Source organism: Garra rufa, chromosome 21 (genome assembly GCF_049309525.1).
Source record: "Garra rufa chromosome 21, GarRuf1.0, whole genome shotgun sequence".
NCBI lineage: Eukaryota > Metazoa > Chordata > Actinopteri > Cypriniformes > Cyprinidae > Garra > Garra rufa.
Genome location: NC_133381.1, coordinates 41,663,745 through 41,690,532, shown reverse-complemented (window position 1 = coordinate 41,690,532; position 26,788 = coordinate 41,663,745). Strand labels below are relative to the sequence as shown.

The 26,788-nt window shown below is 35.0% G+C and overlaps 2 protein-coding genes across 3 annotated transcripts; both read left to right on the top strand.

Moving 5' to 3' along the window:
• Positions 1–2,113: 2,113 nt before the first annotated feature.
• olfm4.2 (olfactomedin 4, tandem duplicate 2) lies at positions 2,114–4,821 on the top strand. The gene is made up of 5 exons (XM_073826623.1): positions 2,114–2,167; positions 2,272–2,439; positions 2,888–3,100; positions 3,175–3,319; positions 3,927–4,821. The coding sequence occupies exons 1-5, from the start codon at positions 2,114–2,116 to the stop codon at positions 4,730–4,732; spliced, it is 1,386 nt and encodes a 461-aa protein (XP_073682724.1). The 3' UTR covers positions 4,733–4,821.
• A 5,241-nt stretch (positions 4,822–10,062) lies between these two features.
• On the top strand, positions 10,063–26,303 carry rps6kl1 (ribosomal protein S6 kinase-like 1). 2 transcript variants are annotated; one of them, XR_012341129.1, is made up of 12 exons: positions 10,063–10,164; positions 11,570–11,876; positions 14,619–14,743; positions 16,154–16,246; positions 16,361–16,408; positions 16,894–17,026; positions 18,062–19,216; positions 20,669–20,758; positions 20,889–20,971; positions 21,203–21,298; positions 23,293–25,642; positions 25,865–26,303. XR_012341129.1 is itself a non-coding variant. In XM_073827004.1 (11 exons), exons 2-11 carry the CDS (start codon positions 11,741–11,743, stop codon positions 23,413–23,415), a joined length of 2,082 nt encoding a protein of 693 aa, XP_073683105.1. In that variant the 5' UTR covers positions 10,063–10,164; positions 11,570–11,740; the 3' UTR covers positions 23,416–25,771. The 2 variants fall into 2 exon arrangements, 1 of the variants encoding a protein (XP_073683105.1); XM_073827004.1 differs by lacking the exon at positions 25,865–26,303 and having other exon boundaries at positions 23,293–25,771.
• Positions 26,304–26,788: the final 485 nt, after the last annotated feature.

The window sequence follows — 26,788 nt, the reverse complement described above, 5'->3', positions numbered from 1 at the left end:
TTTTGGAGCATGCCTGACCTGTTGAAAAGAGATGGTCTTCATCTCTCCAAAAGTGGTGCTGTTATTCTCTCTAGAAATATGGCACATATTCTTAAAGTTTGCACTCGACTAACTTGATCCCAGGCCTGCTCGCCGCTACATGTGAGAAAAATCAGTTCATTCTCACACATAGAGACTCTTTCACCTAGATGTCATGCTATAGAGACTGTGTCTGTTCCCTGTCCGACGTCTAAAACAATTTAAGTATAATAATTTACAGTGAGGAAAAAATTATTTGATCCCCTGCTGATTTTGTATGTCTGACAACGAAATGATCAGTCTATAATTTGAATGGTAGGTTTATTTGAACAGTGAGAGACAGAATAACAACAATAAAATTCAGAAAAATGCATTTTAAAAAGTTATAATTGATTTGCATTTTAATGAGTGAAATACATTTTTGAACCCCTATCAAGCAGCAAGATTTCTGGCTCTTAAAGGGACTCCTAATCTCAGCTTGATACCTGTATAAAAGACACCTGTCCACAGAAGCAATCAATCAATTAATCAATCAGATTTCAAACTCGCCAGCATGGCCAAGACCAAGGAGCTGTCCAAGGATGTCAGAGAGAAGATTGTGGATCTAAACAAGGCTGGAATGGGGTACAAAAGTATCGCCAAGCAGATTGGTAAGAAAGTGACAACAGTTGCAATTATTCGCAAATAAAAATCAGTCTCCCTCGGTCTGGGGCTCCATGCAAGATCTCACCTCGTGGAGTTTCAATGACGAATCAGCCCAGAACTACAGGCTGGATTCCTGTGAGGAACTGGGCTGATTCCCGTGAGAACTACACGGGAGGATCTCGTCAATGATCTCAAGACAGCTGGGACCATAGTCACCAAGAAAACATCGGTAACACACTACGCCGTGAAGGACTGAAATCCTGCAGCACCCACAAGGTCCCCAGCTCCAGAAAGAACATGTACAGGCCAATGAACATCTGCATGATTCAGATGAGAACTGGATGAAAGTGTTGTGGTTAGATGAGACAAAAACTGAGCTCTTTGGCATTGACTCAAATCTCCATGTTTGGAGGAGGAGGAATGCTTGCGATGACCCCAAGAACACCATCCGCACCGTCAAACATGGAGCTGGAAACATTATGCTTTGGGGGTGTTTTTCTGTTAAGGGGACAGGACAACTGCACTGAATCAAATTGATGATGGACGGGCCATGTACTGTCAGACTCAGGGCATTAAAGCCAGCCAGGGCATTGAAAACGGGTCAAGGATGGGTATGAACCCAAAATGCACGGCCAAGGCATCAAAGGAGTGATTCAAGAAGAAGCACATGAAGGTCTCCAGACCTTAATACCATAGAAAATCTGTGAAGGGATCTAAAGGTTCGAGTTGCCAAATGTGCAACCTGGTGGCCAACTACAAGAAAGGTCTGACCTTTGTGATTGCCAACAAAGGTTTTGCCACCAAGTACTAAGTTATGTTACTTATTTTACTCATTAAAATGCAAATCAATTTATAAATTTTTGGAAATGCATTTTTTTTTTGCCTGTCGCTGTTCAAATAAACCTACCATTAAAATTAAAGACTGATCATTTCTTTGTCAATGGGTAAATGTGCAAAATCAGAATATTTCAAATATTTTTTTCCTGACTGTATATGGTTTTCAAGTCATCTCCAGGTAATAAATAAAGTCTTTGAATAATGCAGTGCTAACTTACATATCATCACAGTAGCCTATAGAAAGTATAAAATATATGATGGCTACCAACGCCCCTGCCCTATTTGCAGCAAACTGCAATGCACTGTTTGCACTGTGACACAGTCATTGTGATTGCGTTATTACAACACTTCATGCGATACCTTCAACAGGTTTTGTAAACAACGCTTCCTCTCAGGTCAATTATGAATTTGCATGTTATAATCACCATCCGCACCAATAAAATGTCTTAAGCAAATATAAACTGTGTAATTGTCACTGCGTCATGGTTTATCCGTTGGACATCAACCACAATATCCATGAGAAAAAGACATGTGCTGTAGATTAGTTCTGATAACATTCTGTATATAAGGCTGTAGCTGAGAAACATAAACATATTCTGAAAACAGATGCACGATGGATCTCCTTCTACTTGTCCTCCTGCTCGTGTCTCCTGTTCACACCTGGCTGGTAAGAGTCCTTCTGACCCTCAACATCTCAGTTTTGATTGATTGCTGATCGGTCTCAGATGTGAAGAAGAATAAAGCTATGCTGTTGTCCATTCTGTTGTCCAGTCACTAGAAGATTGGGGCTCTGGAAGCGTTGAAGGCTCCGTCGGGGAGTTTGGAGAGTGTGTTTGTAATGTGTACCTGCCTGATACTTCATTCCCAGCAGACCGCATGGAGCTCATACAGACCACTTCAAGCCAACTGTCTGTAAAAGTCAAGCTCCAGATCAACAAGGTATGTTTATATAGTCCAGATTAGCAGTTTTACTCGGGATATGGATTTTAATTGGACACAGCCATAAGTTTTCCAATATTAATGAGATGCTATTATAGTTTTTTTCTATTAGTAGTCTGAATTAGTTATAATTCAGGCAGCAAAGTGGATCAGTGGGCCCAACACTCAAATAAAGGTTCCAAAAGGGTGTTTTTGCAATGATGCCATAGAAGAACCATTTTTGGCTCCCCAAAGAACCTTTCAGTGGACAGTTCCCAAAAGAGCATCTGAAAAATCTAAAGAACCTTTATTCAACTGTAAAGAATCTTTTCTGCATTTGAAAGGTTCCATGGATGTTCAAGGTTCTTCATAGAACTATTCGTGCCATTCATAAAGAACCTTTATTTTAAAGAAAAGCACTGGCCCAAATCCAAAACTGGTCCTAATCATTTTTAATTCACATTTTTAGATCATCAATTTGAAGATTCAGCTGGACGTTCTTCTCAGCAGTCTTTCCAACCTGACGGCTCGTGTGGAGATTCTGGAGAGCGGACCGGACAAGTACATCAAACTGGACTTCGAGCTCCTCCGCATTGAGCTCAGAGAGTTTGAGCTTCTGGTCACACAACTGAAAGCATCTCTAAACTCCTCTTCACCAGCTTTTGAGAGTCTCTACACAGAGGTGAAGCTTCCTTCACTTACAGTAAACTCATCTTTATAAGTATCTGCATGAGTCTAATTTGTTTTCTTTATAAGATTCGCAATATGAGTTTAATCGTTGACCAACTGGAGAGCTACGACCGAAGCAACTTAGAAGTGATTCGCATCGAGTTCACCAAACTTCAGCGCAAACTGGAGAAATGTCAGGATGACCAGGATGATTTCTCTAATGCTGAAATAGGTAGGCTAATACTCATTTTTACATGAAAGTTAAGAAATTGTATCTTAAATTTACATTGTGTTGTATGCGATGCATGCACATAAAGGAGAATATTCTGAAACATTTTAAGTGTTGCACATATGTGACCCTGGACCACAAAACAAGTTTTAAGTAGTATATTTGTAGCAATAATAAAAAAAATATGTTGCATGGGTCAAAATGATGGATTTTTCTTTTATGACAAAAATGATTAGGATATTAAGTAAAGATCATGTTCCATGAAGATATTTTGTAAATTTCCTACAGTAGATATATCAAAACGTAATTTTTGATTAGTAATATGCATTGCTAAGAAATTAATTTAGACAATTTTAAAAGGCAATTTTTGAATGTGTTGCGCCCTCAGATTCCAGATTTTCAAATAGTTGTATCTCAGCCAAAAATCGTCATATTATTTATTCAGCTTTCATTTGATGTATAAACCTCAATTTCAAAAGACTGACCCTTATGACTGGTTTTGTTGTCCAGGGTCACATATGTGAATATATACACATCTCCAGTTGTATGTAATATTGATTTAATTATTCTTGCTTTTTTAAAATGTATTGCTGTCATCGATTTCTCCTAGGTTCCTGTAAGCACGGCGGTATTCTCAGGATTGGAAAGCCTGTCATCAGCCAGCTGAATGCAGATCTGACTTCAAGTTATGCGTATGGAGGATGGGGCAAAGACTCAAAGCCAATGCCTGGTTCTGAAAACATGTACTGGTACTCCGCATCTAGCGACACAACGGTCAACAGAATCATACAGTACTCTGACTACTACAAACTGATCATGAGACAGCCCTTCAAGATACATTCGCTTTATGTCCAATATAATTATGATAGGCGAGGCACAGGAAACAACTACGTTGTGCGTGAAAACACCATGTACTATCAGTTCAGAAGCCCTTTTGCTATGGCAAAGTGGAACATGACCAGTGCAACAATTGCATATAAGGTGGTTCCCGAAGCCAGCACCCAATTCTCATACCATTACTCAGCCAACCAGAACCTGGACTTTGCGGCAGATGAGTCTGGTCTGTGGGTGACTTACGCTACGGCGGAATCAAACGGCACACTGGTTTTAGGGAAGATCAATGAGCAGTCATTTGAAGTAGAGGAGGTTTGGCAGACCAGTATATTCAAGAAGTCAGCCACAAATGCGTTCATGATTTGTGGAGTCCTGTATGTGACCAGGTCAGTAGATACTCAAACAGAGGAGATCTTTTACACCTATGACACCAATAAAAATGAGGAAAGCTATATTAGCATTGCTTTTGAGAAGTTCCAGGACTTTTATGTGTACCTGGACTACAATCCCACCGATCAGAGGCTTTACATGTTCAATAACGGTTACTATGTGTATTACAACATGAAGTTCAAGGTTGTGTAGATGAACTACTGCTACTCAAAATGACTTGACAATGTAATCCATTTGGAATGGAATTGCCAATATTGCAATAAAATTATACACAAGCATCATTTCTTGCATGTTTTAATCTTGTGTCAAAGATGTGTAGGTTTATCTAGAATTTAAACTTAAAATATTTAAACATTTGGTCAAAATATATATTTATTGTGACCCTGGAGCACAAAACCAGTCTTAAGTAGCACGGATGTATTTGCAGCAATAGCCAAAAATATATTGTATGGATCAAAATGATCAATTTTTAGTTTTTAAGCGAAAAATCATAAGGATATTAAGTAAAGATCATGTTGCAAATATTTGGTAAATTTTCTACCGTTAATATATCAAAACTCGCTAGAAACTTCATTTGGACAACTTTAAGGGCAATTTTCTAAAATATTTTAAACTTTGGCACCCTTAGATTTTTAAATAGTTGTATCTCGGCCAAATATTGTCCTATCCTAACAAACCATACACTTGAAGGCTTCATATGTCATCGGGGCAGTCCCACTGAAGTACCTCAGGTACGCCTTTGTTTCATTGTTTGTTTTGAATATGCACCCTCAAGCATCGAAAATTACATACTGTCCCTTAAATTATCAGGTACTTTAAATATGAAACTAAAACCGCCAGTAGATTGCGGCAAGCCAACTCATCTTATTAAGTGAATCATTCATTCATCTGATTTGTTTACAGCTGATTAATTCAGGAATAAAGCAAGTGTGTCTCTTTATGAATGGGCCACTGAATCAACAATTATACTCATTTGTTCAACACACAGATATATTCAGTAACAAATCACCGCTGTGTTGATGATCAGAAATTTTACTATAAGAAATAGCTTGCGGATTTGCACAACATGAACAATAAAAATACATAAATTCTTATCTTTTACACTGTATATCACATGACACAGCCAAAGATAGCACGATTAAACGTTTGGCTTTCTTAGTGGTTTGAGCTATGAATGTCATACAAGATCATGCCAAGAATCAGACAAATTTGCATGTGCATCTTGAAAAGCATACGTTTTAGAAAATAGACAGAGGGTTAGAATGTGGGTTGAAAATAATCGATTTTTGTTTTTGTTTTTGTGCAAAAAAACTATATTAACATTATAAGTACACCTCCAGGAATATCACACATTCTATGCACGTTTGTTCTGTCTGTCTTTCAATTCAATTAAATTCAAGTTTATTTGTATAGCGTTTTTAACGCTACAAATCGTTGCAAAGCAGCTGTACAAAAATGTTGGCTACTACAATATTTAGTAGCTTGTTGTCTTTCTACTGTTAAAGGAGTAGTTCACTTTCAGAGCAAGACTTTACAGATAATTTACTCACCCCTCAGTCATAAAGCAATGGTGTTTTTTGAGGAAAACATTTCAGGATTTCTCTCCATATAATGGATTTCTATGGTGCCCCCGAGTTTGAACTTGCAAAATGCAGTATATATTCAGCTTTAAAAGGCTCTAAAGATCACAGCCAAGAAAGAAGGGTCTTATCTAGAGAAACGATCGGTCATTTTCTAAAAACATTTACAACTTCTAAAGTTTTTAATCTCAAATGCTTGTGTTGCCGAGCTTGACAAGATGAGCATTTGAGGTTAAAAAGGATATAAATTGTAATTTATTTTTTAGAAAATAACCCTATAAGACCCTTTTTTCCTCGGCTGTGATCGTTTAGAGCCCTTTGGAGCTGCATTTTATAAGTTTAAACTTGGGGCACCATAGAAGTCCATTATATGGAGAACACTCCTGAAATGTTTGCCTCAAAAAACTATTTTTTTCACGACTGAAGAAAGAAAGAAAGACATGAACTTCTTGGGTGACAAGGGGGTGAGTACATTATCTGTCAATTCTTGTTCTGAAAGTGAACTACTCCTTTAACATTTCTATTTATTTTCATTCTGCCTCCAGGATTAACATTATAAGGTGATGTCCATCTAAAAAAATATAGAATAGAATATAAAATTTTCTAAATATAAATAATAGTAAGAACATAAAAAGCATAAACAGAAATTTGATGACACCCATCAGGTAAGTAACTAGCACAGATTTTAATAAAAGTGTGACTTTCTAATAACTATACGCATAGCAGTAAAGTAATGAAATGATTATAACTTTATATGAAACTGACAGTGCTCATATAATCGTCCTTAAATATTAAGAGTACCACAAAGCAAAATTTGTAGTGTCTGTATAGATCTGTTCATATTTATGTAGGTTTAAAATGTCTCATTATAGTCTCAAAATTAAGTATTTAGTAGTAACTGTTGTTAATTTAAACCATGTAAAGTAACTATAACAAATTTGATCTGCCCAATATAAATCTTAAAAGAGAAAGCCTAAATAAACCTTGACTATTTGCAGAATGTTCTTGCTGTTTAACGAAGAGTTAATCACCGCATCTCAGGGGTGTGGCCTGGGAAGAGGCGTGGTGACGTCGGGGGGGTGAGATCATGCTCCACCAATAGGAAGCGATTGTTGTTCGCTCTTCCTGATGCTGAAGCGGAGCGGATGCTGAGGATGAGGATGAGGAGGCGAGTCTCGCGCAAGGTTCGTTTTCTCTTCATTTTGTGGGTTTGCGATATATAGGTCATTAGTGATTAGCCATAAAGGCTCTGCGTTGTAATGGTATGGTAGTATTTGCAGAGTAAGGTCATCATTATCACCGTAAAATAACGGGATGAGGTCAGGCGTGACGTCACAGGCTTCATGCGTTCATCTTCATCAGCCTCAGTGTTTGAGTGAATATAGTCTGATCTACATAAACACAACTGAACACAGCAATGTGAATGAATATGGCATCCTCTTGAGAAAGACAGGTCTCTCAGCTGTTTTTGACTGTAATTTACTGCTGTATTTATTACCTTGTCACAAAATCAGCCTGAACTGGTTTTGAAAACGTGTGTGATTTATGGCACATCATCACCTGCTCATATTTTGGTCAATATTTTCCGTTTCATATTGTACAAGTGTAATTGATAATGATATACTACTATGGTTTGTTGTTTGTTTTATTAAGTTTTAGTTTTATTATTTTATTTTAGTCATTTTAGAACATTTTATTATTATTATTATTATTATTATTATTATTATTATTATTATTATATTTTAGTCATTTTAGAACATTTTATTTATTATTATTATATTTTAGTTTATTTTAGTACATTTTATTTTATTATTATTATTATTATTATTATTATATTTTATTTATATTTTAGTTTTTTTAGTCATTTTATTTTATTATTATTATATTTTAGTTTATTTTAGTCATTTTAGAACATTTTATTTTATTATTATTATTATTATATTTTATTTATATATTAGTTTATTTTAGTCATTTTAGTACATTTTATTTTATTATTATTATATTTTATTTATTTTAGTCATTTTAGTAAATTTTATTTTATTTTATTATTATTATATTTATATTTTAGTTTATTTTAGTCATTTTAGTACATTTTATTTTATTATTATTATATTTTAGTTTATTTTAGTCATTTTAGTAAATTTTATTTTATTTTATTATTATTATATTTATATTTTAGTTTATTTTAGTCATTTTAGTACATTTTATTTTATTATTATTATATTCTAGTTTATTTTAGTCATTTTAGTAAATTTTATTTTATTTTATTATTATTATATTTATATTTTAGTTTATTTTAGTCATTTTAGTACATTTTATTTTATTATTATTATATTTTAGTTTATTTTAGTCATTTTAGAACATTTTATTTTATTATTATTATTATTATTGTTATTATATTTTAGTCATTTTAGAACATTTTATTTATTATTATTATATTTTAGTTTATTTTAGTACATTTTATTTTATTATTATTATATTTTATTTATATTTTAGTTTTTTTAGTCATTTTATTTTATTATTATTATATTTTAGTTTATTTTAGTCATTTTAGAACATTTTATTTTATTATTATTATTATATTTTATTTATATATTAGTTTATTTTAGTCATTTTAGTAAATTTTATTTTATTATTATTATATTTTATTTATTTTAGTCATTTTAGTAAATTTTATTTTATTTTATTATTATTATATTTATATTTTAGTTTATTTTAGTCATTTTAGTACATTTTATTTTATTATTATTATATTTTAGTTTATTTTAGTCATTTTAGAACATTTTATTTTATTTTATTATTATTATTATTATTATTATTATATTTTAGTTATTTTAGAACATTTTATTTATTATTATATTTTAGTTTATTTTAGTACATTTTATTTTATTATTATTATTATTATTATTATTATTATATTTTATTTATATTTTAGTTTATTTTAGTCATTTTATTTTATTATTATTATATTTTATTTTAAGTAATTTCTGAACATTTTATTTTATTATTATTATTATATTTTATTTATATTTTAGTTTATTTTAGTCATTTTAGTACATTTTATTATATTATTATTATATTTTAGTTTGTTTTAGTCATTTTATTTTATTATTATTATATTTATATTTTAGTTTATTTTAGTCATTTTAGAACATTTTATTTTATTCATATTTTATCATTGTACTGCAGGAAGAAATTTAGTGACATTGTACCTGGGTAAGTTTAGTTGTTTTACACAATATATTCAAGCTTCACACTCTGATTTACATATAAATGGCTGTCATATATAATTACAAATAATACAAATATTGTTTTGATCTCATCAGGGTTGATACAGATACTGTAAAATGAAATTCCAGGACTTTCAAGGACTTTAAAGCACTACTTTTTTTGATTTTGAAAAAAATGGCAAAAACAAAGTGAAGCACATGCAAAGTATTACAAAGTATACTACACTTTTACTACATTAAAACCACTGTTAATTTTCTTATGGTATTTGTATTTGTGTTGAATTTTTTTTTTTATAACTGTATTGCATAAATGGTTTGATGTTTTCTACTGTTTAAGAAAAAAACACCAGAAAAAAAAAGATAGCAATACATAGCGAAATCACTTTGGAATCCCGATCTGAATTATTCGTGCTTATGGTTTTCTGACATTAACCAAAATAAGCAAAAAAGGTATGTTTTTTGAATTGCATCAAAAGATATGTGCTTATTGATAAAATTAAACTTATTTATAGATGCATTGTATTTAAATCATTCAAGGGCTTTTCAAGCACCCCTTCAGGAATATTGTTATTTTCAAGGTTTTCATTTCATTTTTTTAACTTGTCTTAATGTGAATTAACAGTCATTCTCAGAAACCTTCATCAGAAAGCACTGAGTATCTCACACAGTCTGTTCTTCAATATAAAGTGAAAATGAACTTTGCTTTTATTCAGGTTAAAGCCTCATCCGCCCGCTCTGGAGGCCCGTGACAGACTGATCCGATGGAAACACTGGGTCACATGGCTGTTTTACGTGACAGATCTCAGGGGCAAAGGTGAGTCGTAGTGCATTGTGTTTGTTTTTATACATTTTATAAAACAGGTATTTCAGATTCTAGATTCGGATTGGATGTGAAATGCCTGTGATGCACATCAGAATTGAGTTTTTTTGGAATATTTTAAGTTTATATCTTGCAATTCTGACTTAATTTGTATAGCACATTTCATAGACAACAGTAATTCAAAGTGAAAACAGACATTTTTGAAAAAATATGAATTTAAGATTCTAATATTGTTTAAATGATTTTAGTTTAGTAAAAAGAAGCATAGTGAAATAGTTGTGTTTTAGTCTGAAATTTAAAATATGCAGCGGTGTATAAAGTACCTGAAAGCCATACTTAAGTAAAAGTAAAGATGTCTTACCAGAAAACGATTTTGGTTGAAGTTACAGTCACCGTTTAGAATATTACTTGAGTAAAAATCTTAAATTATGTGATATTTATTGTATTTAAGTACAAAAGTATTTTTTAAATCTTAAATGTACTTAAGATTACAAGTAAATGCAATTTTTTCTTCGTAATTGCGAGTTTATTTCAACCATTTCTGAGAAAAACATCAGAATAATCAGTTTATATTGCAATTCTGACTTTATTTCTCACAACTGTGAGTTTATATCACCTAATTCAGAGAAAAAAAGTTACAATTGCGAGATACAAACTTGCATTTGTGAGGAAAATTATTTCTTACAATTGCGAGTTTATATCATCAATTTCTTAGGAAAAAAAAGGTCTGAATTCTGAGTTTATGTCTCGCAATTCTGAGAAAAAATTCAGCATTTAGTTTGTATCACACAAAAAAATGAATTTCCTGAAAAGAATTCAGAATATGTGAGATATACAGAATAGTCATAATTTTATTTTCAGAGTTTTATCTTTTTTTTCTGAGATAAAAAGTCAGAATTATGAGTTTATAAACTTTGCGTTTGTTCACAAAAAAGTTTGTGACGGAAATAAAGAGGTGGAAGAAAGAATGCTAATTTTAATGCAAATGCAAAATCTTTAAGGGGAAGGCAATATTTTTGTGAGCAAACACTTTCTAGATAAAAAGGCAATACTTTTGTGAGACATTTTTTCATTCAGTTTTGCAAATTTCAGAAAGAAAACATCTCACAATTCTGACTGCGATCCTGACTATTTGTAGTAAGTAACGAATATGCTTCGCGGAAATGTATCGGAATAAAAGTATTCATTTTAATTAGGAAATGTAGTGGAGTAAAGGTAAAATAAAAACTCAAGTAAAGTACAGATACTCCCAAACAATTCTTAAGTACTGTTACAAAGCATTATTACTTCATTACATTACAGCAGTGAAAATATGGCACATTTTAATGCAGTATGACAGTACCACCTTAACTAATGGATATGTTTTGTTGATAATGTGATGATTATGTATTTTGTGCAGGTGGACACTGGCCTCGTTTCACATGCGTGTGAATACAGGAGAGACGAGGGGCTTCTGGGAGAGTCTTTAATGACCAGAGATGTGCCACTTCACAAGTGCTTTCACAACTACAGACCCGACATCTGGTTCTGGTTCCTGTGGACGCTTGTCCTTTCCAGCTGACTGACAAATATGGCAAAGAAAGACTATCTGCTAGATGCAGCCCAGCAGATTCGAATGGCACTGGACCGAGAAGTCAACGAAGACTACGAGGCGGCGTTCAGCTACTATAAGAATGGAGTCGATCTGCTGCTCAATGGAGTTCAAGGTAAGTGAACACTACTAATACTGTTACGTCCTCTGGGTATACGGCTGCTGGGACAGTGCCAGATTGAGATGTCATCAAATTATATAGTGATTGAAAATTACAGATAGTGTGAAAAACTGATAAAAAAAAAATGCATTTGAGTTTGAGTTTCTCTGATGCTGAAAAACACTTTTGGCTGAATGTAATCAGTCAACCACACTTTGCCTTAAAGTGCAAAGTCATTGCCTTGATTAATTTCTTATTTAGTCAAATCAAATTAAATCAAAGAAAAAGCACAATAAAAGAGTACTCAGTTTAGTACTTGCACACTTTCTGAGAGACGGTTTACTGTAACGAATATTACGTAATAAAATGAATATCACAGAATATTACTGTTAGACCTACCTGAAAACTTAAAGCACTGATTTTATTGTCATTATTGTCATTAGGTGTAGTGCATCAGCATTTTAGTCTTGATAGCCGAGGGCTCTCTCAGCTTATATTTTACAGTTTGTCATTTGATATAAGATTTTGTCGACTGCACTTAATATATTTGTTAATATACAAGTTACACTGGCAAAGTGGCTTATTTTTTAAAGAAAAAGCCAAGTATGGTTTAACATTCAGGGTTCCCTACACTTGTATTTTAGCAGTTGTACATGCATTTACACTGCACTTACAATTTGCATAAATAATGTTATGAGATTACTGTTTAAACTATAAAAATTGGAATGTAGAAATCATAGAAAAATAGAATAATACTTAAAATATGAAACTAAAATTACCAGAAGGTGGCAGCAAGCCACTGTTTTTAATAAGCCCTGAGTCATTTATTCAAGTTATTCGTCCAAAACGACAGATTCATTCAGGAAAGTAAGGAACTATTTTCATAAATAGATCAGTGAATCATTGACTCACTTGTTGAGAGATGCACAGCATGGCTTTGTTTGGAAATTTTCTTTAGCGAAAAATAGCAAAAAAAATAAAAAAAATAAAATAAAAATTGTTTTTTTTTTTTTTTGCAATTTAAATCACGTAATATTTATTTCTTTTTATTGAACTGTTGCCCTGACAAGAAGAAAAGTCTGCTAACCAAGCATTCATATAATCAGTCTAAATGTGTGTGTAACATTGGAAGACTGCATATAAATCTTGATTAAATCTTCTGATTAAATATCTATATTTGTTGCGATATAAAAACCTAATTTGACAAATTTTTATACAGTAAGTTACAGATACCTCAAGCAACTGTAACGAAGAAGTAACAAAGAGCAAATCTGCATTTCTAAAAAAAAAAAAAATTTTAATGTGCATGATGCATACAGGGCATGGTCATAAAAACTTTTGGGGTTAGTAGTTGAAGAAAGCATAACAGAGCGGAACCTACTAAACCGGAACTGAAACAAAGGTGCTATAAATACACAGAATAAACAAGGAACTAAACAAGACACAGGTGTGGAGGGAACGGTTAAGAGCATACTTAGAAATGAAAAGAGAAATCAAAGACAGAACAAAATAAACTTCAAAATCACACTAGGAAACATTGACAGCTTGTAGACTTTGCTTTGAAATTCTTAAGCCAGTAATAAAATAAAGAAATACATTGCATGTAATAGAAAGTGGCAGGTCTATAGAATATTAGGACTTCATGCACAGATCTATTTTGACACACAATTGTTGCAACTGTCATCACTAGGTGTGTTTTCATTACAGCTTTGCGCAAAACTTTGGCGATATTTTATAAATGTCGATTAAAAAATATTGCGAAATGATGGCGTTTCCACTAACCGATGTTATGCGACTAAAACATTTTTTTTTCATGGCAACGGATTTTTGTGGGATTTTGGCTATATTTAATCGAATGTGGAAAAAAAAAAAAAAAAACGTTTCCATTGCTGTTTCGCGAAATATTCCTTTTTCGAATTGCCTGAAAAACTTTTTTTGAGCAATTGGCGCATTTCCATTAGGCGTATTTTTAATTTGCAATTTTAATTTGCACAATTTAAGGGATATTGGAAATGCAGCTATTGTCAATCACAATTTTGGAATAATTCCTGCAGTTAAATATGGATTTTATTATTGAAAACTTTGCAGTGTGGGGTTACCAGCATAAATGGGTTATAAAGTAATTAAAGAGTGCCGCCGCTGTCAATCACTTCAGTTCAGCTCAAGCTTTGGAGTTTTGTGTTTGGGGTTTATCCATTTTAAATAGTCAGATGGAGGTTGATCAACTCAAATCCTTCTCATTTCCTATTGTGGGAAATCCTGATCATTTGGCCTTAAATTCTAAGTGTAAGGAACAAGAATGTCCAAAATGAACATTGTGATGCACAAAAAAGATCAGTGTTTGTTCCAATGAGCTAGAATAACCCTGAGCTGAGCCTGTGTAAGCAAAATGTGTTGAGGGCCGTGACAGAAGTCAGCTGCTGTGGTCAAACCATGTGAAATACTGTATATATAAAAAGCATAGAGGTACAAAAATTAGAGGAAGTGTTTTCAAAACTCATATGCAACTCATTTGCCTTACTTATCAAACAAATGCTGACAAAAATGAAACCGTAAAGGCATTTTCGATTTTGAATGAGGCAAAACATAATTTAAATTCACAGCATGAGCTATAATGGTTTGGAAGAGGAAAACAAAAACGCTTGTGGGAATAAACAAAGACGTGTCTGATATAATGGCAGATTAAGATAAAGGTCAGAATTTAGACAAGAGTCAATCACAGATCTCCACACTAATGCAGTTTTCTGTGTCTTACAGTGGATCCAAATAAAGAGAGACGTGAAGCCGTGAAACGAAAGACCACTCAATATCTGAAGAGAGCCGAGGAGATCTTCATCTCTTACTTACAGGACAACATCACTAAAGGATCCACTCATTTAGGAGTAGGTGATGCATGACAGCACATCTGTTTAGGCTTCCACTGAACTTGCTTTTTTCTATTTGTTTTGATTTTTTGACTTTTATAGCCACAGTTTAATATATTCTCTCATCCTTTCCTCAATCTCACATTACTGTAATTATTTTTCATTTATTTCTTGTAAAACACAACATGCCACTTTACATACTCAAGCTGTTTAAAGGGGTCCTATTATGCTTTTTTTCACTTTTTTTAACTTTAGCCAGTGTGTGGTGTGTATATTCGGGCATAAATGATGTAGCATGGACAGCCACTTACTGTAGTGTATTATTTACTCACCCTCCATGCATCCTATGTGTATATAACTTCCTTCTTTCAGACAAATGCAGTCAGAGTTATATTGAAAATATCCTGGCACTCCCAAGCTTTAGAATGGCATAGACAAGTGTTTCTCTCCATCAGTCCAAAACAAGTCGATCCATAATAAAAAGTGCCTCACATGGCTCCAGAGGGGTCAGTACACGCCTCCTTTAGTGATCTGATGTGTTGTTGTAAAAAGAAAATATCCTTATTTAAAACGTAAGAATCACTTTAATCTAGTTTGCACAGTTGTACATGGGATTTGCCACTGTGGCAGGACTAAAACGCTGTCTAAGCTGATCACAAATCACAATATATTTTGTTTTTCAGAACACTGCAAAAAAAGCTTTTCTTACTTGTTTCTCGTCTTGTTTCCAGCCAAAATATCAAAAAATTCTTAAATCAAGAAGGATTTTCTAGACGAGTAAAAATTGTCTTGTTTTCAGGAAAAAAAACAAGTCAAAATTAAGTGTGTTTTTGCTTAGAACAAGCTAAATAATCTGCCAATGGGGTAAGCAAAATAATCTTGTTGTCTGGTTGAAATACGATTTTTTTCTTACCCCATTGGCAGATTATTTATCTTGTTCTAAGCAAAAACACACTTAATTTTGACTTGTTTTTTTTTCCTGAAAACAAGACAATTTTTACTCGTCTAGAAAATCCTTCTTGATTTAAGAATTTTTAGATATTTTGGCTGGAAACAAGAAAAAAAAAAAAAAAACTAAGTAAGAAATGTAATTAATTTAATATAAATGATGTAAAAATAATGCGTTTTTTGAACCACCAAGCATGAAAGCATGTTCTAGTGCACTCCCAAAACAAAATAAAGACTGTAAAAGAGTACAATAGGACCCCTTTAAAGACAGATAGCTTCGCTTAGTGTTAAAATGATTATAAAAAGATCACAGATATTGGTGTGAACTGGCCTTAACTGGTTGGTTCTTTGCTGCAATGTGAACCAGATATTAACTGTTAAACAATGTTATGGCTATGTGAGTCAAAGACAGATGTTAATTATAGGCTATGGTCTGTTTATTTATTTATTTTCTTGACACATTTTTTTCCTGGTCAACAGGGTTATAGCAGCTTGCGCTTTCGGTCGATCAGACATCTGAGTTCACCAGTGGAGAATCTGGCTATGTGCAAAGTCATTGGAATCATTGATAAGGTAAGTGTGAAATATCTGGTCAGTCATTTATCTATATTCCAGAAAGTTACAATCACTGGATGTGCAATAGATATAAAAAAATCTTAAAATCGTATATAATTGTGTCTTCAACAGGTGCTAACGGTTGAAAGTCTGATAAGCAAGGAAACATTTATCGTTAAGGTAGGCATTTGAGACAGAAGTATTGTAGTGTATGGATTCCTTTCAGAAAACCTCTGACCACAGCGCTGTGTGAGTGCCTGCTGGAATCAGGCCAGCCTACTGGATCCAGCTCTGGGAATACACTTACGTCTTCTGTTATTACTGCGAGTCTGTTTGGATTGATCCTGTTAAAAGCTGCTGTGCCTGAATCTGAGTACAAACTCGTCTCGGGTTGCTGAAACCAGACACTTGAGATATTAAGCTTCAGCTCAAATAGATATCACAGAGACGAGTGGACAAAACAAAAAATGCTAGATTTTAGAAACTAAACTAAAAGAAATACAAAATGCTTTCTAATAATCAATCATTTATTCTGACTTTGCATCACAAGGACATTTATGTTGCTTCAAAAGGCTGTTTGAAGAGACAGCTCACTAGGTTAAGGAACAGGGCCTAATTCTAATGTACTACCTGTAAAACTGTAAAAAATGTTGCTTTCTGGACAGAGTTTACCGAAGTCGAGCTGGGAGAGTCGTGAGAGGTCGACCATCATTCCTCAGGGAGTGCCCTTCATGGTGAAGTTGCTAAAATACTATGTCAGTGAAGACACTGTGTTCCTTCATCTAGAAAATGTTCAAGGTGAGATAATTCAGGGTATTTCTGCAGCATTTCTCACATGTATTTTGTTCCAAAGCAGTTCCCTGCTGAAAAAAAAAACAGCATATGCTGGTTAGGTATGTTTTGGTGCTGGGATGCTGGTTTTAGCTGGTTAATGCTGGCCCTTTGCTGGTTTATGCTGGTCTTTGGTGGTTAATTCTGGCCCTTTGCTGGTTTATGCTGGTCTTTGGTGGTTAATTCTGGCCCTTTGCTGGTTTATGCTGGTCTTTGCTGGTTTATGCTGGTCCCTGACAACAACATGACCAGCATAAACCAGCAGAGGACCTGCATAAACAGACCTGAACAAGCTAATCAAGGTCTTCAGGATTACTAGAAAGATACAGGCAGGTGAATTTGATCAAGATTGGACATAAACCCTGCTAGAAAGTGGACCTCGAAGGCTAGAGTTGAGATCCCCTGCTCTACAAGACATTAGCACAACAGAAGCAGAATTGGACATTTCTGCTCTATAGTATCCAAATTATTACTGAAGTCTAATCATGAAAGAGATGTGGCTAGAGCAGGGGTGCCCAAACTCGGATATCCTGCAGAGTTTAGCTACAACTTGCCTTACACACCTGCCTGGAAGTTTCTAATATGCCTAGAAAGACCTTGAGCAGTTTGGGCACCCCTGAGCTAGAGTCAAGAGATAAAATTTAAGGAACTTGTTAAGCATTGCTGTTGCAGAGATCATACATGAGAATATTGTGTATAAAGAATATGGAAAAATATGTATATCAGGAATCTTCAGATCTTGTTCTGGAGGTCTACTATCCTGCAGAGTTTAGCTCCAACCCTGATCAAACTCAACTGCCTTTCCATTTTCTACTAACCCTGAAGGCCTTGTGATTAAAGTTGGAGCCAAGTTCTGCAGGACAGTGGACCTCAAGGTCCAGATGCAAAGAACCCTGATCCACCCAGATGTTTCAAAAAGTTGCCTTGCCATAAGCTCCTCATAGTCACAGGGTACTTGGAGAGCATAATGGCATATGGTTTAATGGCTTTGCTTTTCTATAGGTGGAAGACTCTTTTCCAGACTTCACAGAGTCAGAAGTGAAGCAGTGAGGGAGCATCCAGAGTGCTTCAGCCCCAACCAGCACAAGATCTTTATGAAGAACAGCTACACCCTCCCTGCTCTCCGCCAGGAGATTTACCTCAATGAGAACTATGGGAGAACCACACCTATTGAGAGGCCAGGCAGCCCAACTCAAGACTATCGTCTTGAGAACTGTACAACCCACTCCTACTGTGAAGATTCAGGATGCCAACAGGGGAGTTCTCTAAGTTTGTATGCAACAAGGACAGATAATGCGCTTCCTTCTGTCGGTCTACCCAATGGTCTCAAGTCTATACCTCAGGATAATGTTCCTCTTCCCATTCATCCCTGTGTGATTGTGGACACTCGGGATCCTCTAGATGTCACTTCCGACCTTCTAGGGAATGATGTCCGCATTGAGCGCATTGACTCCTGCATAGATCTGAACAAAGCTTGGAATGCTTTGGAACCTGCTCAGGACTGTCTGAGTTTCACTGTACCAGGATTGAACTCAGATATTCTAGGATTTAGCATTGCATCTCAGATTACTCCAGCGTCTTTATTTGGTGAAAATGCACAACCAACCCTTTGCAGCACGGTTGATGTTCTTCCACAAAGAGTGCGGATAGTTCCCAACACATCACATTTACCTCCACAAAACCAAATGCATGAGCAAGGTGTCACTAACTGTAAACTCACTGGAAATGGACAGATTTCACAGTTTGTGGCTGAATTGAGCAAAATCAGTTCTCATCGCAATCCATTTGAATGTACACCTCAAAAACAAGAAAGTATCTCTTTAGACTTTACAAAGATGGCTTCTCAGGTGAACAGTGTTGACATGGTGAGGGAGGTCGGGAAGGAGGACATGGAGAACTGCGAGTTCTTCAACTCTTCGTTTAAACAGCCACAAGTTGCAAACAGCTCCTGTCGGAGCGAGACTGAACTAGAACAGCTTCACCCCCAAATTAAGGCCAAGAACTTCAGTGCCAAATTGATGTGGGGTAGACGGGGACTCCCTGAAGATGAGGTGCGACTGTGGGGGGCTCAGATTCTGTTGGCCTTGGAAAGTCTTCATGAGCAGGGCATTGTGTGCCAGGACCTCAACCCACAAAATATTCTACTACGCAATAGTGGTACGTCTTTATCCTTGGTTAAGGCTCTTTAACTTTAGTCCTAGAGGGCTACTCTCATGCAGAGGTTAACTCCAACCCTGATCATGGTCTTCAGACTTACTAGTTACAAACAGAGTTTGATTGGTGTTGGAGGTAAACTCTGTAGGAAAGTGACTAGAGTTCTGTCCTAAATTTCTCAACAATTAAACTATAGCAGGCGTAGCCAACCCTGCTCCTGCAGGGCTACTATCCTGCAGAGTTTAGCTTCAATTTGCTACAACACACCAGGAACAGCTAATCGAGGTGTTCAGGATTGCTAAAAAGTTTCTGGTAGGGTGTGTTGGAGCAGGCTGGAACTGAAGTCTGCAGGAAAAGGAAACGTTCGCCCAAAAAATTGTCATCGATAACAAGATTTTTACACTGTGCCTTTCCATACAAAGAATTAATAGTGATTTATACTTTCAAGATCTGAAAAGAACAAAAAGTTGTAACAATAGTGCAGCTTTATCATTACCATTACTCACCTTATGTAATGAGTCCACTGAAGGCGTGTTGAAGTTAAGAACCCAAGTGCAGCTTTATTTACATTGATCCAGAAATCCAAACAAACAATCCAAACAATGACTTGACTTGACATGGCATGAACAGACTAGAAACAGAACTCACCAACAGCAGATTATAACTTCAATACACAACAAGGAACAATGAAAACACAAGGGCTACTTATACTAGACAATGATAGTCACATGACACAAACAAACCAATAAAAAACAAGGCACATGACTAAGACAACCAATGAGAACATGACACATTAAACTAAGGAACCAATGACAGGAAAAAAAGACGGCAAGGGAAGCAAGACTAGACAAGGACCATGGCTAAACTTCAAAATAAAAGACATGAAAACAAGAACATGAAGCAAATCCCAAAACAAAACCAAAACCACCCATTACACCTTACTATCATTTGACTGCAAATGAGACTCTCTGATAGCAAACATACATCTTGGAGACGTCTATTTGACGTCTACATTTACATCTGCAAGATGAGAGTGTTTGCGCATCTGCAATACATCTATAGGACGTTTCCTATCAGATGTCAAATAGATGTCTTTAAGATGTTTATGATTTAGAAAAAACTGACATCTTATAGACGTCTGTCAGATGCTTTCCAGATCAAGTGATCTTTAACAGACATCTTGCAGATGTACATGTGCTATCTGACTAAAATTTCACTTTGTTCCACATACAAAGCATCAAATGACTTCAGAAGACTTGGAATATAGGACTTATTGACTGTGTATTTACCTTTACAAAACGGTTTTGCTCTTTTCGGTGCTCGACAATGTTTCAGTTTTACAGTATGGAGAAAAAAAAGCAGCTTGGATATTCTGTCTAGTATTTCTTTTTGTGTTTCACAAAAGACATCGGTTTTTAGCATTTTCAAACAGTTGCTCAAACGTTTTGCACACAGGTGAGGCGTGTCTTACGTACTTTGGGCAGTGGACAGAAGTTCAGGCCGAAATTAACCTGAAAGCAATGGAAGAGATGTACTGTGCACCAGGTGAAACATTTCAAAATTATTATTGTTTTTTTCAAAATCTCATCAAACTGCAATAGTAGATTTCTAACACAGATTCCCTTCTCTTGAGATGTAATAACTAGTTGAGATTGTTTTTGCTGATTTGGAGCAGAAATTGGAGGCGTGTCAAAAATCACAGAGGCGTGTGATTGGTGGAGTCTTGGAGCGTTATTGTATGAGCTTCTAACTGGCATGGTAAGCTGTTCTTATTCCTGGTTTAATATTGACAAACTCAAAATTAATCCATAAATGACTGAAAATGTTTTATGTTAGCGAACGCCAGTGTTTTTTCCACACACAGAGGTAGTTAATCAGGCTGCTGAGGCATTATAGCAGTTTCCAAAAATCTACTACTTCAGTTAAAAATACACAAAAATCTCTTGACTGTCCAGAGTTGCTTTCATTTGTTCAACTGTTTCTCCGCAGCCCCTGTGGCAGTGCCACCCTTCAGGCATTCACCCTCACACTCCGCTCCATATCCCAGAATTCCTCAGCACTGCAGCTGCCTCGCTTCTCACCGAGGTACCTGCTCTCTCAATGCAAACTGATAGACATATGCTCAGTGTTTGAGTGTTCAGGGTTAAAACTGCACTGGGTTTGCTAGATTTTGTAAATACAGGGGAGAGTGGGGACGGTTGCAACACATTTTGCATTTCTTTAATTTCTCAGAGACTGTTTGTATTGAAAAGCCAAAATTTTAATACAATAAAGCCACATTTGTCAGCTATTCCCCCATATTGCTGCAACATGTGTACATATGATAATATAGACACAATTTACACTTAAATAGACAAAGTGAATAGTTGCAACTGTCCCCACAATAGGGGATAGTTGCAACATTCAATAAAATGTAATTAAATCAGTCCTAAATATCATTTTGCTTTTTCTTAATTTTATTCGTGCACAGTCAGGGTCTTTAATAAGGCAAATTGGCTGTAAAAAAACAGAATAGTATATGAAAAACATTCTTAAAGAGACAGTTCACCCAAAAATGAAAAATTTGATGTTTATCTGCTTACCCCCAGGGCATCCAAGATGTAGGTGACTTTGTTTCCTCAGAAAAACACAAACGAAGACTTTTAACGAAAACCGGTGCAGTCTGCCAGCCATACAATGGATGTGGATGAGCACCAAACCTTTAAAAGTAAACAAAAACATGCACAGACAAATCCAAATCACACCCTGCGGCTCGTGACGATACATTGATGTCCTAAGACACGAAACGATCGGTTTTTGGGAGAAACTGAACAGTATTTAAATCATTTTATATTATTTTTTATCGTCCTTGTCACAGGGTGTAATTTGGATTTGTCTGTGCATGTTTGTTTTTTTTACTTTTAAAGGTCTGGTGCCCATCCACATCCATTATATGGCTGATAGACTGCACCGGTTTTCGTGAAAAATCTTTGTGTTTTTCTGAGGAAACAAAGTCACCTACATCTTGGATGCCCTGGGGGTAAGCAGATAAACATCAAATTTTCATTTTTGGGTGAACTATCCCTTTAAGTAACAAGCAGATTTGTTACCTATTCACTTAAAAAAAGGAGAGATACCTAACAATTAAAGGGGTTCATTATTATTATGAAATTACAATTATGTAATGTTATGGTAAGCTTTTAAATCAATCAGTCAAGTCACCTTTATTTATATAGCTCTTTTAACAATACAGATTGTGTCAAAGCAACTGCACAGTATTTAAACAGCACAATAGTGTGTAAGTAACGCATTTTATTGTGGTAAGGGACAGCACTGATGTCCCTACAGTGATAGCCATGATACAAATTGGTATATTAGCTGGAGACAATATCATTGACACACACTAGCCATGCCTATCAGAAGCTCAGAATGCACCGATTAAAATGTTTTTACAGTGTGTCACACAAACAAGACACTATGACTTTTTTAACTTAAAATAGATTTTTTGTAGAAGGAATGATCACATGTGGCTGATTTCTTCCAGGAAGAATGAGAGGCAAATAAAACATGTGCATTATGAATATCATCTCTGTATCTCATTCCTGCTTGAGGAAATGAGCCATGTTGCAATCGTCCCCACTCTCCCCTACATCAATATTTTTGTGAATACACAAACAACAGAAGAGAGGTTATCAGTTAAAGAGGCATGCACCAAAAGCAGGTCACCTTGAACAGAGCTGTTTTTGACAAGGTAAAAAGGGTGTTGTTTTACACCACTAATGAGGAAGTTTAACCAAAGTTTTTTTTTCATGAAGACCTTAAAGAATCATACTTGTGTAAAACGGGCATCCGACGACCCCTTTACATCAAACATGATATTGCAGTATATGAAAACTAAGAGCATGGATGAATGAAGCATGAAAGTAATGTAAATTATACTTGCCAATTATTCTGATCTCAACTCATAAAGGTGGCTAGAGGTGTGTTTGTCTTTTTCTAATGCCTTTCATGCTTGTTTTCTATTCTGTTTGTGCATCTCCTAACTAAAGATGTCAGTCATTGAGTCGCTGCTGATGTTTTCCTCTTGCTGTGTCTCGCAGCTGCTCCAGTTTGATGCGTGTTATCGTCTGGGATCAGGAGGAGGCGGTGTGAGCGACATCAAGTGTCATCCGTTCTTTAACTCCGTCCCGTGGCTCACACTCAGCAGTTCACTGACGCCGTAGTGCCTTCTGAAAGTATTCACCCACTCCGGTTGTTTCCGCCTGTTACACCTCCTGATATTACCACAGATTCACATTCTGACTCTCAATTTACTTTCTTCTGAAAATATTTCACAATGTGTAAAAAGTCTGTGAATATTATTTGTCCTCATTTATGAGTCTAGATGTCAAAAATCTAAAAAGCACCCTGAGGCTCTGATTGGACTGGATTAGTAGGACTAATACCAATTTTAATACCTTTTTTAAAAACAATATATATGCCACATTTGTCAGATCGTCACTGGCAGCCATCACTTTAAAGTAATAGTTCATCCAAAACTAATAAGATAAGATCATTTGCTGATAATGTGCTCTCCTTCAGGCCATTGTGAGATGTATGTGAGTTTGTTTCTTCACCAACGGATCCTCTGGAGTGAATGGGTGCCGTCAGAATGAGAGTTTAAACAGCTGATAAAAACATCACAATAACCCACAGCACTCCAGTCCATCAGTTAACATCTTGAGAAGACAAAAGCTGAAACAAATCAATCAGTAAGATGTTTTTAACAAAAAATACGAGTCTATAATCCATAATAACACTTCCTCCAGTAAAAAAGGAGTCTGGTCTGAATCAGGAGAGAAATCTGCACAGATCAAACACCGTTTACAAACCAAATTTGTGGCTGGATTTTGATGCGAGAGACCACAGGAGATGGACTTTTTCACTGGAGGAAGCACTATTATGGATTATTAAAAATTTGTTGGATTTGTTTCAGTTTTTGTCTTGTAAAGATGTTAACTGATGGACTGGAGTGGTGTGGATTATTGTGATGTTTTTATCAGATGTTTCAACTCTCATTCTGACGGCACCCATTCACTGCTGAGGATCCATTGGTGAGACAGAATGACACATTTTAACAAATCTGACCTTTGATGGGTTTGAGGGTGAGCAATTTTTTTTTTAATTTTTAATTTAGGCTTCACTTGTGTTTCATCAAACAGTCTAAATGAGAAATGTTATAAATTGCAACTGATGGAAATGGAAGTGCTACACTGCACATTTGGACAAATATAGACATAACAGTAAACTATCAACAATATACAATATAATATATACTAATTAAGAGTGTTGGGGAAATTTACTTTTAAATGCACTTTTAATGCATTACAATATTGAGTTACTCCCTAAAAAAGTAACTAATTAGTTACTTAGTTACTTTTTATGGAAAGTAATGCGTTACGTTACTTTTGCGTTACTTTTTAAATCTGGCCAGGGCTTGCTTGTTTGTTTTTAATATAAAAAGTTCTATTTTTGTCAAATGTAAAAGCCTCTTCACAGTAAAAGCCTCAGGTTTAGAGAAAAAAAAAGAAAACAAATGTTAGATTATCTTGAGTAATTTTTGCTTATTAGTATGGATGAATTGGATCATCGAAGGTCGGCAGCAAAGACATCGGTTAATAAAATGGGATTAAATACATAAAGGATTGATGATTTAACATATTTAATTATTGCAGGTTTGCGTTGAATTTCAGTTTTTATTCATTTTGAAGAACACTGTATTTGTTTTTCAGTGAGTGAGATGAATTAATGCATGTTCACATTTATTCTAGAACTAAAGTAACATCTTGCTCAGGATTTCTCTCAACATGGGGACAGGAGAGCTTTTAATCAATAAATATTTATTATTTAAACAGATATTTTCTTGTCAATTAAAAAGTAATGCGTTACTTTACTAGTTACTTGGAAAAAGTAACATTATTATGTAACTTGCGTTACTTGTAATGCATTACCCCCAAAACTGCTAATTCAATTTTTTAATCGGAGTTTCATGTATAACTAATTTAAAATTATTTCATTTTCAGCCTGACTTGTAGGAGTGAAAACAACTCGCTGTGTTTTAAATTGACAGGCAGAAACAATAAAAGTGGGTGAATCTTTTGAGAAGCCCAGAAGCGGATCACAGCACTGAAAGTCCCAAAGACCTCTGGAAGTCTCAGGAGGATTTATGGTTTATCATTGTACTTTTAGCACCATCTGGTGGCAGCAGGAGTCATTTCTCCACATCAGCAGTTTTCTATTTCCCATTTCAAGTCAAGAAGTGTTCAAATGTCTGAAAAATGAACTTTAGTGTCCTAGTTTTCACACGCTTCCCACAGAAACAGACCTGCATGAAGCTGCAGAGAGCAGACGGGTTGATCGACACACATTTGGGGCATTAAAACTGCACTCGGCTTTACTGCAGATGTGCAGGTGAATGCAATATCACATTCAGTCATGCATTGCATGTGAATTTGTTACTTTATTGTGCGTATCCTTCTGAGAAATGCTGTTGAATGCACACAAATCTGTCATTAAAGCACACAAGTCTTATTAACATGATCTTTGACATTTGTAAGAAGTGTTTTAATAAATAAACCACGTGTGTTTGTGGAATAGTAAAGCAGGGGAGGTTTCTGGTTTCTAATCTTTCAGGCGTGAGAATAACAAACCGAGTGACCTCAAAGCATCCTTCACATGTGACCAAACTAGGAGCTCTTGTCACCACATCCGGCTCTCAGCGTGAAGACGAGGACGAGACCCTTGCACTGTAACTTACTTTCATATTCTCCAGAAGCCTTGCATGCGTGTTAAACACAACCACACACACAGACACACAAGCGCTCTAAAGGTGAAATTAACCTCATCTGAGCTGCATTGGTAATATGTGTGTCCAGTGTTAGTTAGAGTCTGAATGCTGCAATCGTTCAAGAAATGTACTTCTTAATATACATGAGAAATACATGCGTTATAAGAATTTCATAAAACTTTACAAACCTGAAGAACTATTTTTGTCTTGCTTTGTTAGCATTTGGAGAAAAACAAAGATAAACAGAAATAAAATCTAGCGTTGTCTTTTTTTCTCTCTCAAAACAAATTAAGAGTATCCAGTCCTTATTTATCCAAGCTTAAGATGTTTTTGGACTCCTGTATCCTGTGTGTTTTATAGCTGATGTATTTTAGTTAAAATAACGTACCAAAAAAAAAAAAAACTGTGTCCTCACCAGGGTTTTTATCTTTAACTAAAACTAAAACCACAAAGAAACATTTTCATAACCTGTAACTAGAAATAAAGATTAACTGAAAAAAAAAAAAAAAACATGCAAAACTTAAATAGTATTTTAAATCAAAACTACAGAAAAAAATAAATACTGCAAAAAAGTTACTCCAATATAAAGTAATGGTTTAAAATATATTTTTTTCCTGTGATGCAAAGCTACATTTTCATCAGCCGTCACTTCGGTCTTCAGTGTCCCATGATCCTTCAGAAATCATTCTAAAATGCTGATTTATTATTAGAATGATCCATTTTTGGATTCAATTTCAGGATTCTTTGATGAATAAAAAGCTAAATAGAAC

What these genes read in the sequence shown, in the direction of transcription:
- olfm4.2 (XM_073826623.1), top strand. Translation starts at nt 2,114, where the DNA reads ATGGATCTCCTTCTACTTGTCCTCCTGCTCGTGTCTCCTGTTCACACC. An exon ending in CTCCTGTTCACACCTGGCTG is followed by an intron (nt 2,168 to 2,271) that starts GTAAGAGTCCTT and finishes TCTGTTGTCCAG; the next exon opens with TCACTAGAAGATTGGGGCTC. An exon ending in TTTCTCTAATGCTGAAATAG is followed by an intron (nt 3,320 to 3,926) that starts GTAGGCTAATAC and finishes GATTTCTCCTAG; the next exon opens with GTTCCTGTAAGCACGGCGGT.
- rps6kl1 (XM_073827004.1), top strand. Translation starts at nt 11,741, where the DNA reads ATGGCAAAGAAAGACTATCTGCTAGATGCAGCCCAGCAGATTCGAATG. An exon ending in TCATCTAGAAAATGTTCAAG is followed by an intron (nt 17,027 to 18,061) that starts GTGAGATAATTC and finishes GCTTTTCTATAG; the next exon opens with GTGGAAGACTCTTTTCCAGA. An exon ending in CTGCCTCGCTTCTCACCGAG is followed by an intron (nt 21,299 to 23,292) that starts GTACCTGCTCTC and finishes TGTGTCTCGCAG; the next exon opens with CTGCTCCAGTTTGATGCGTG.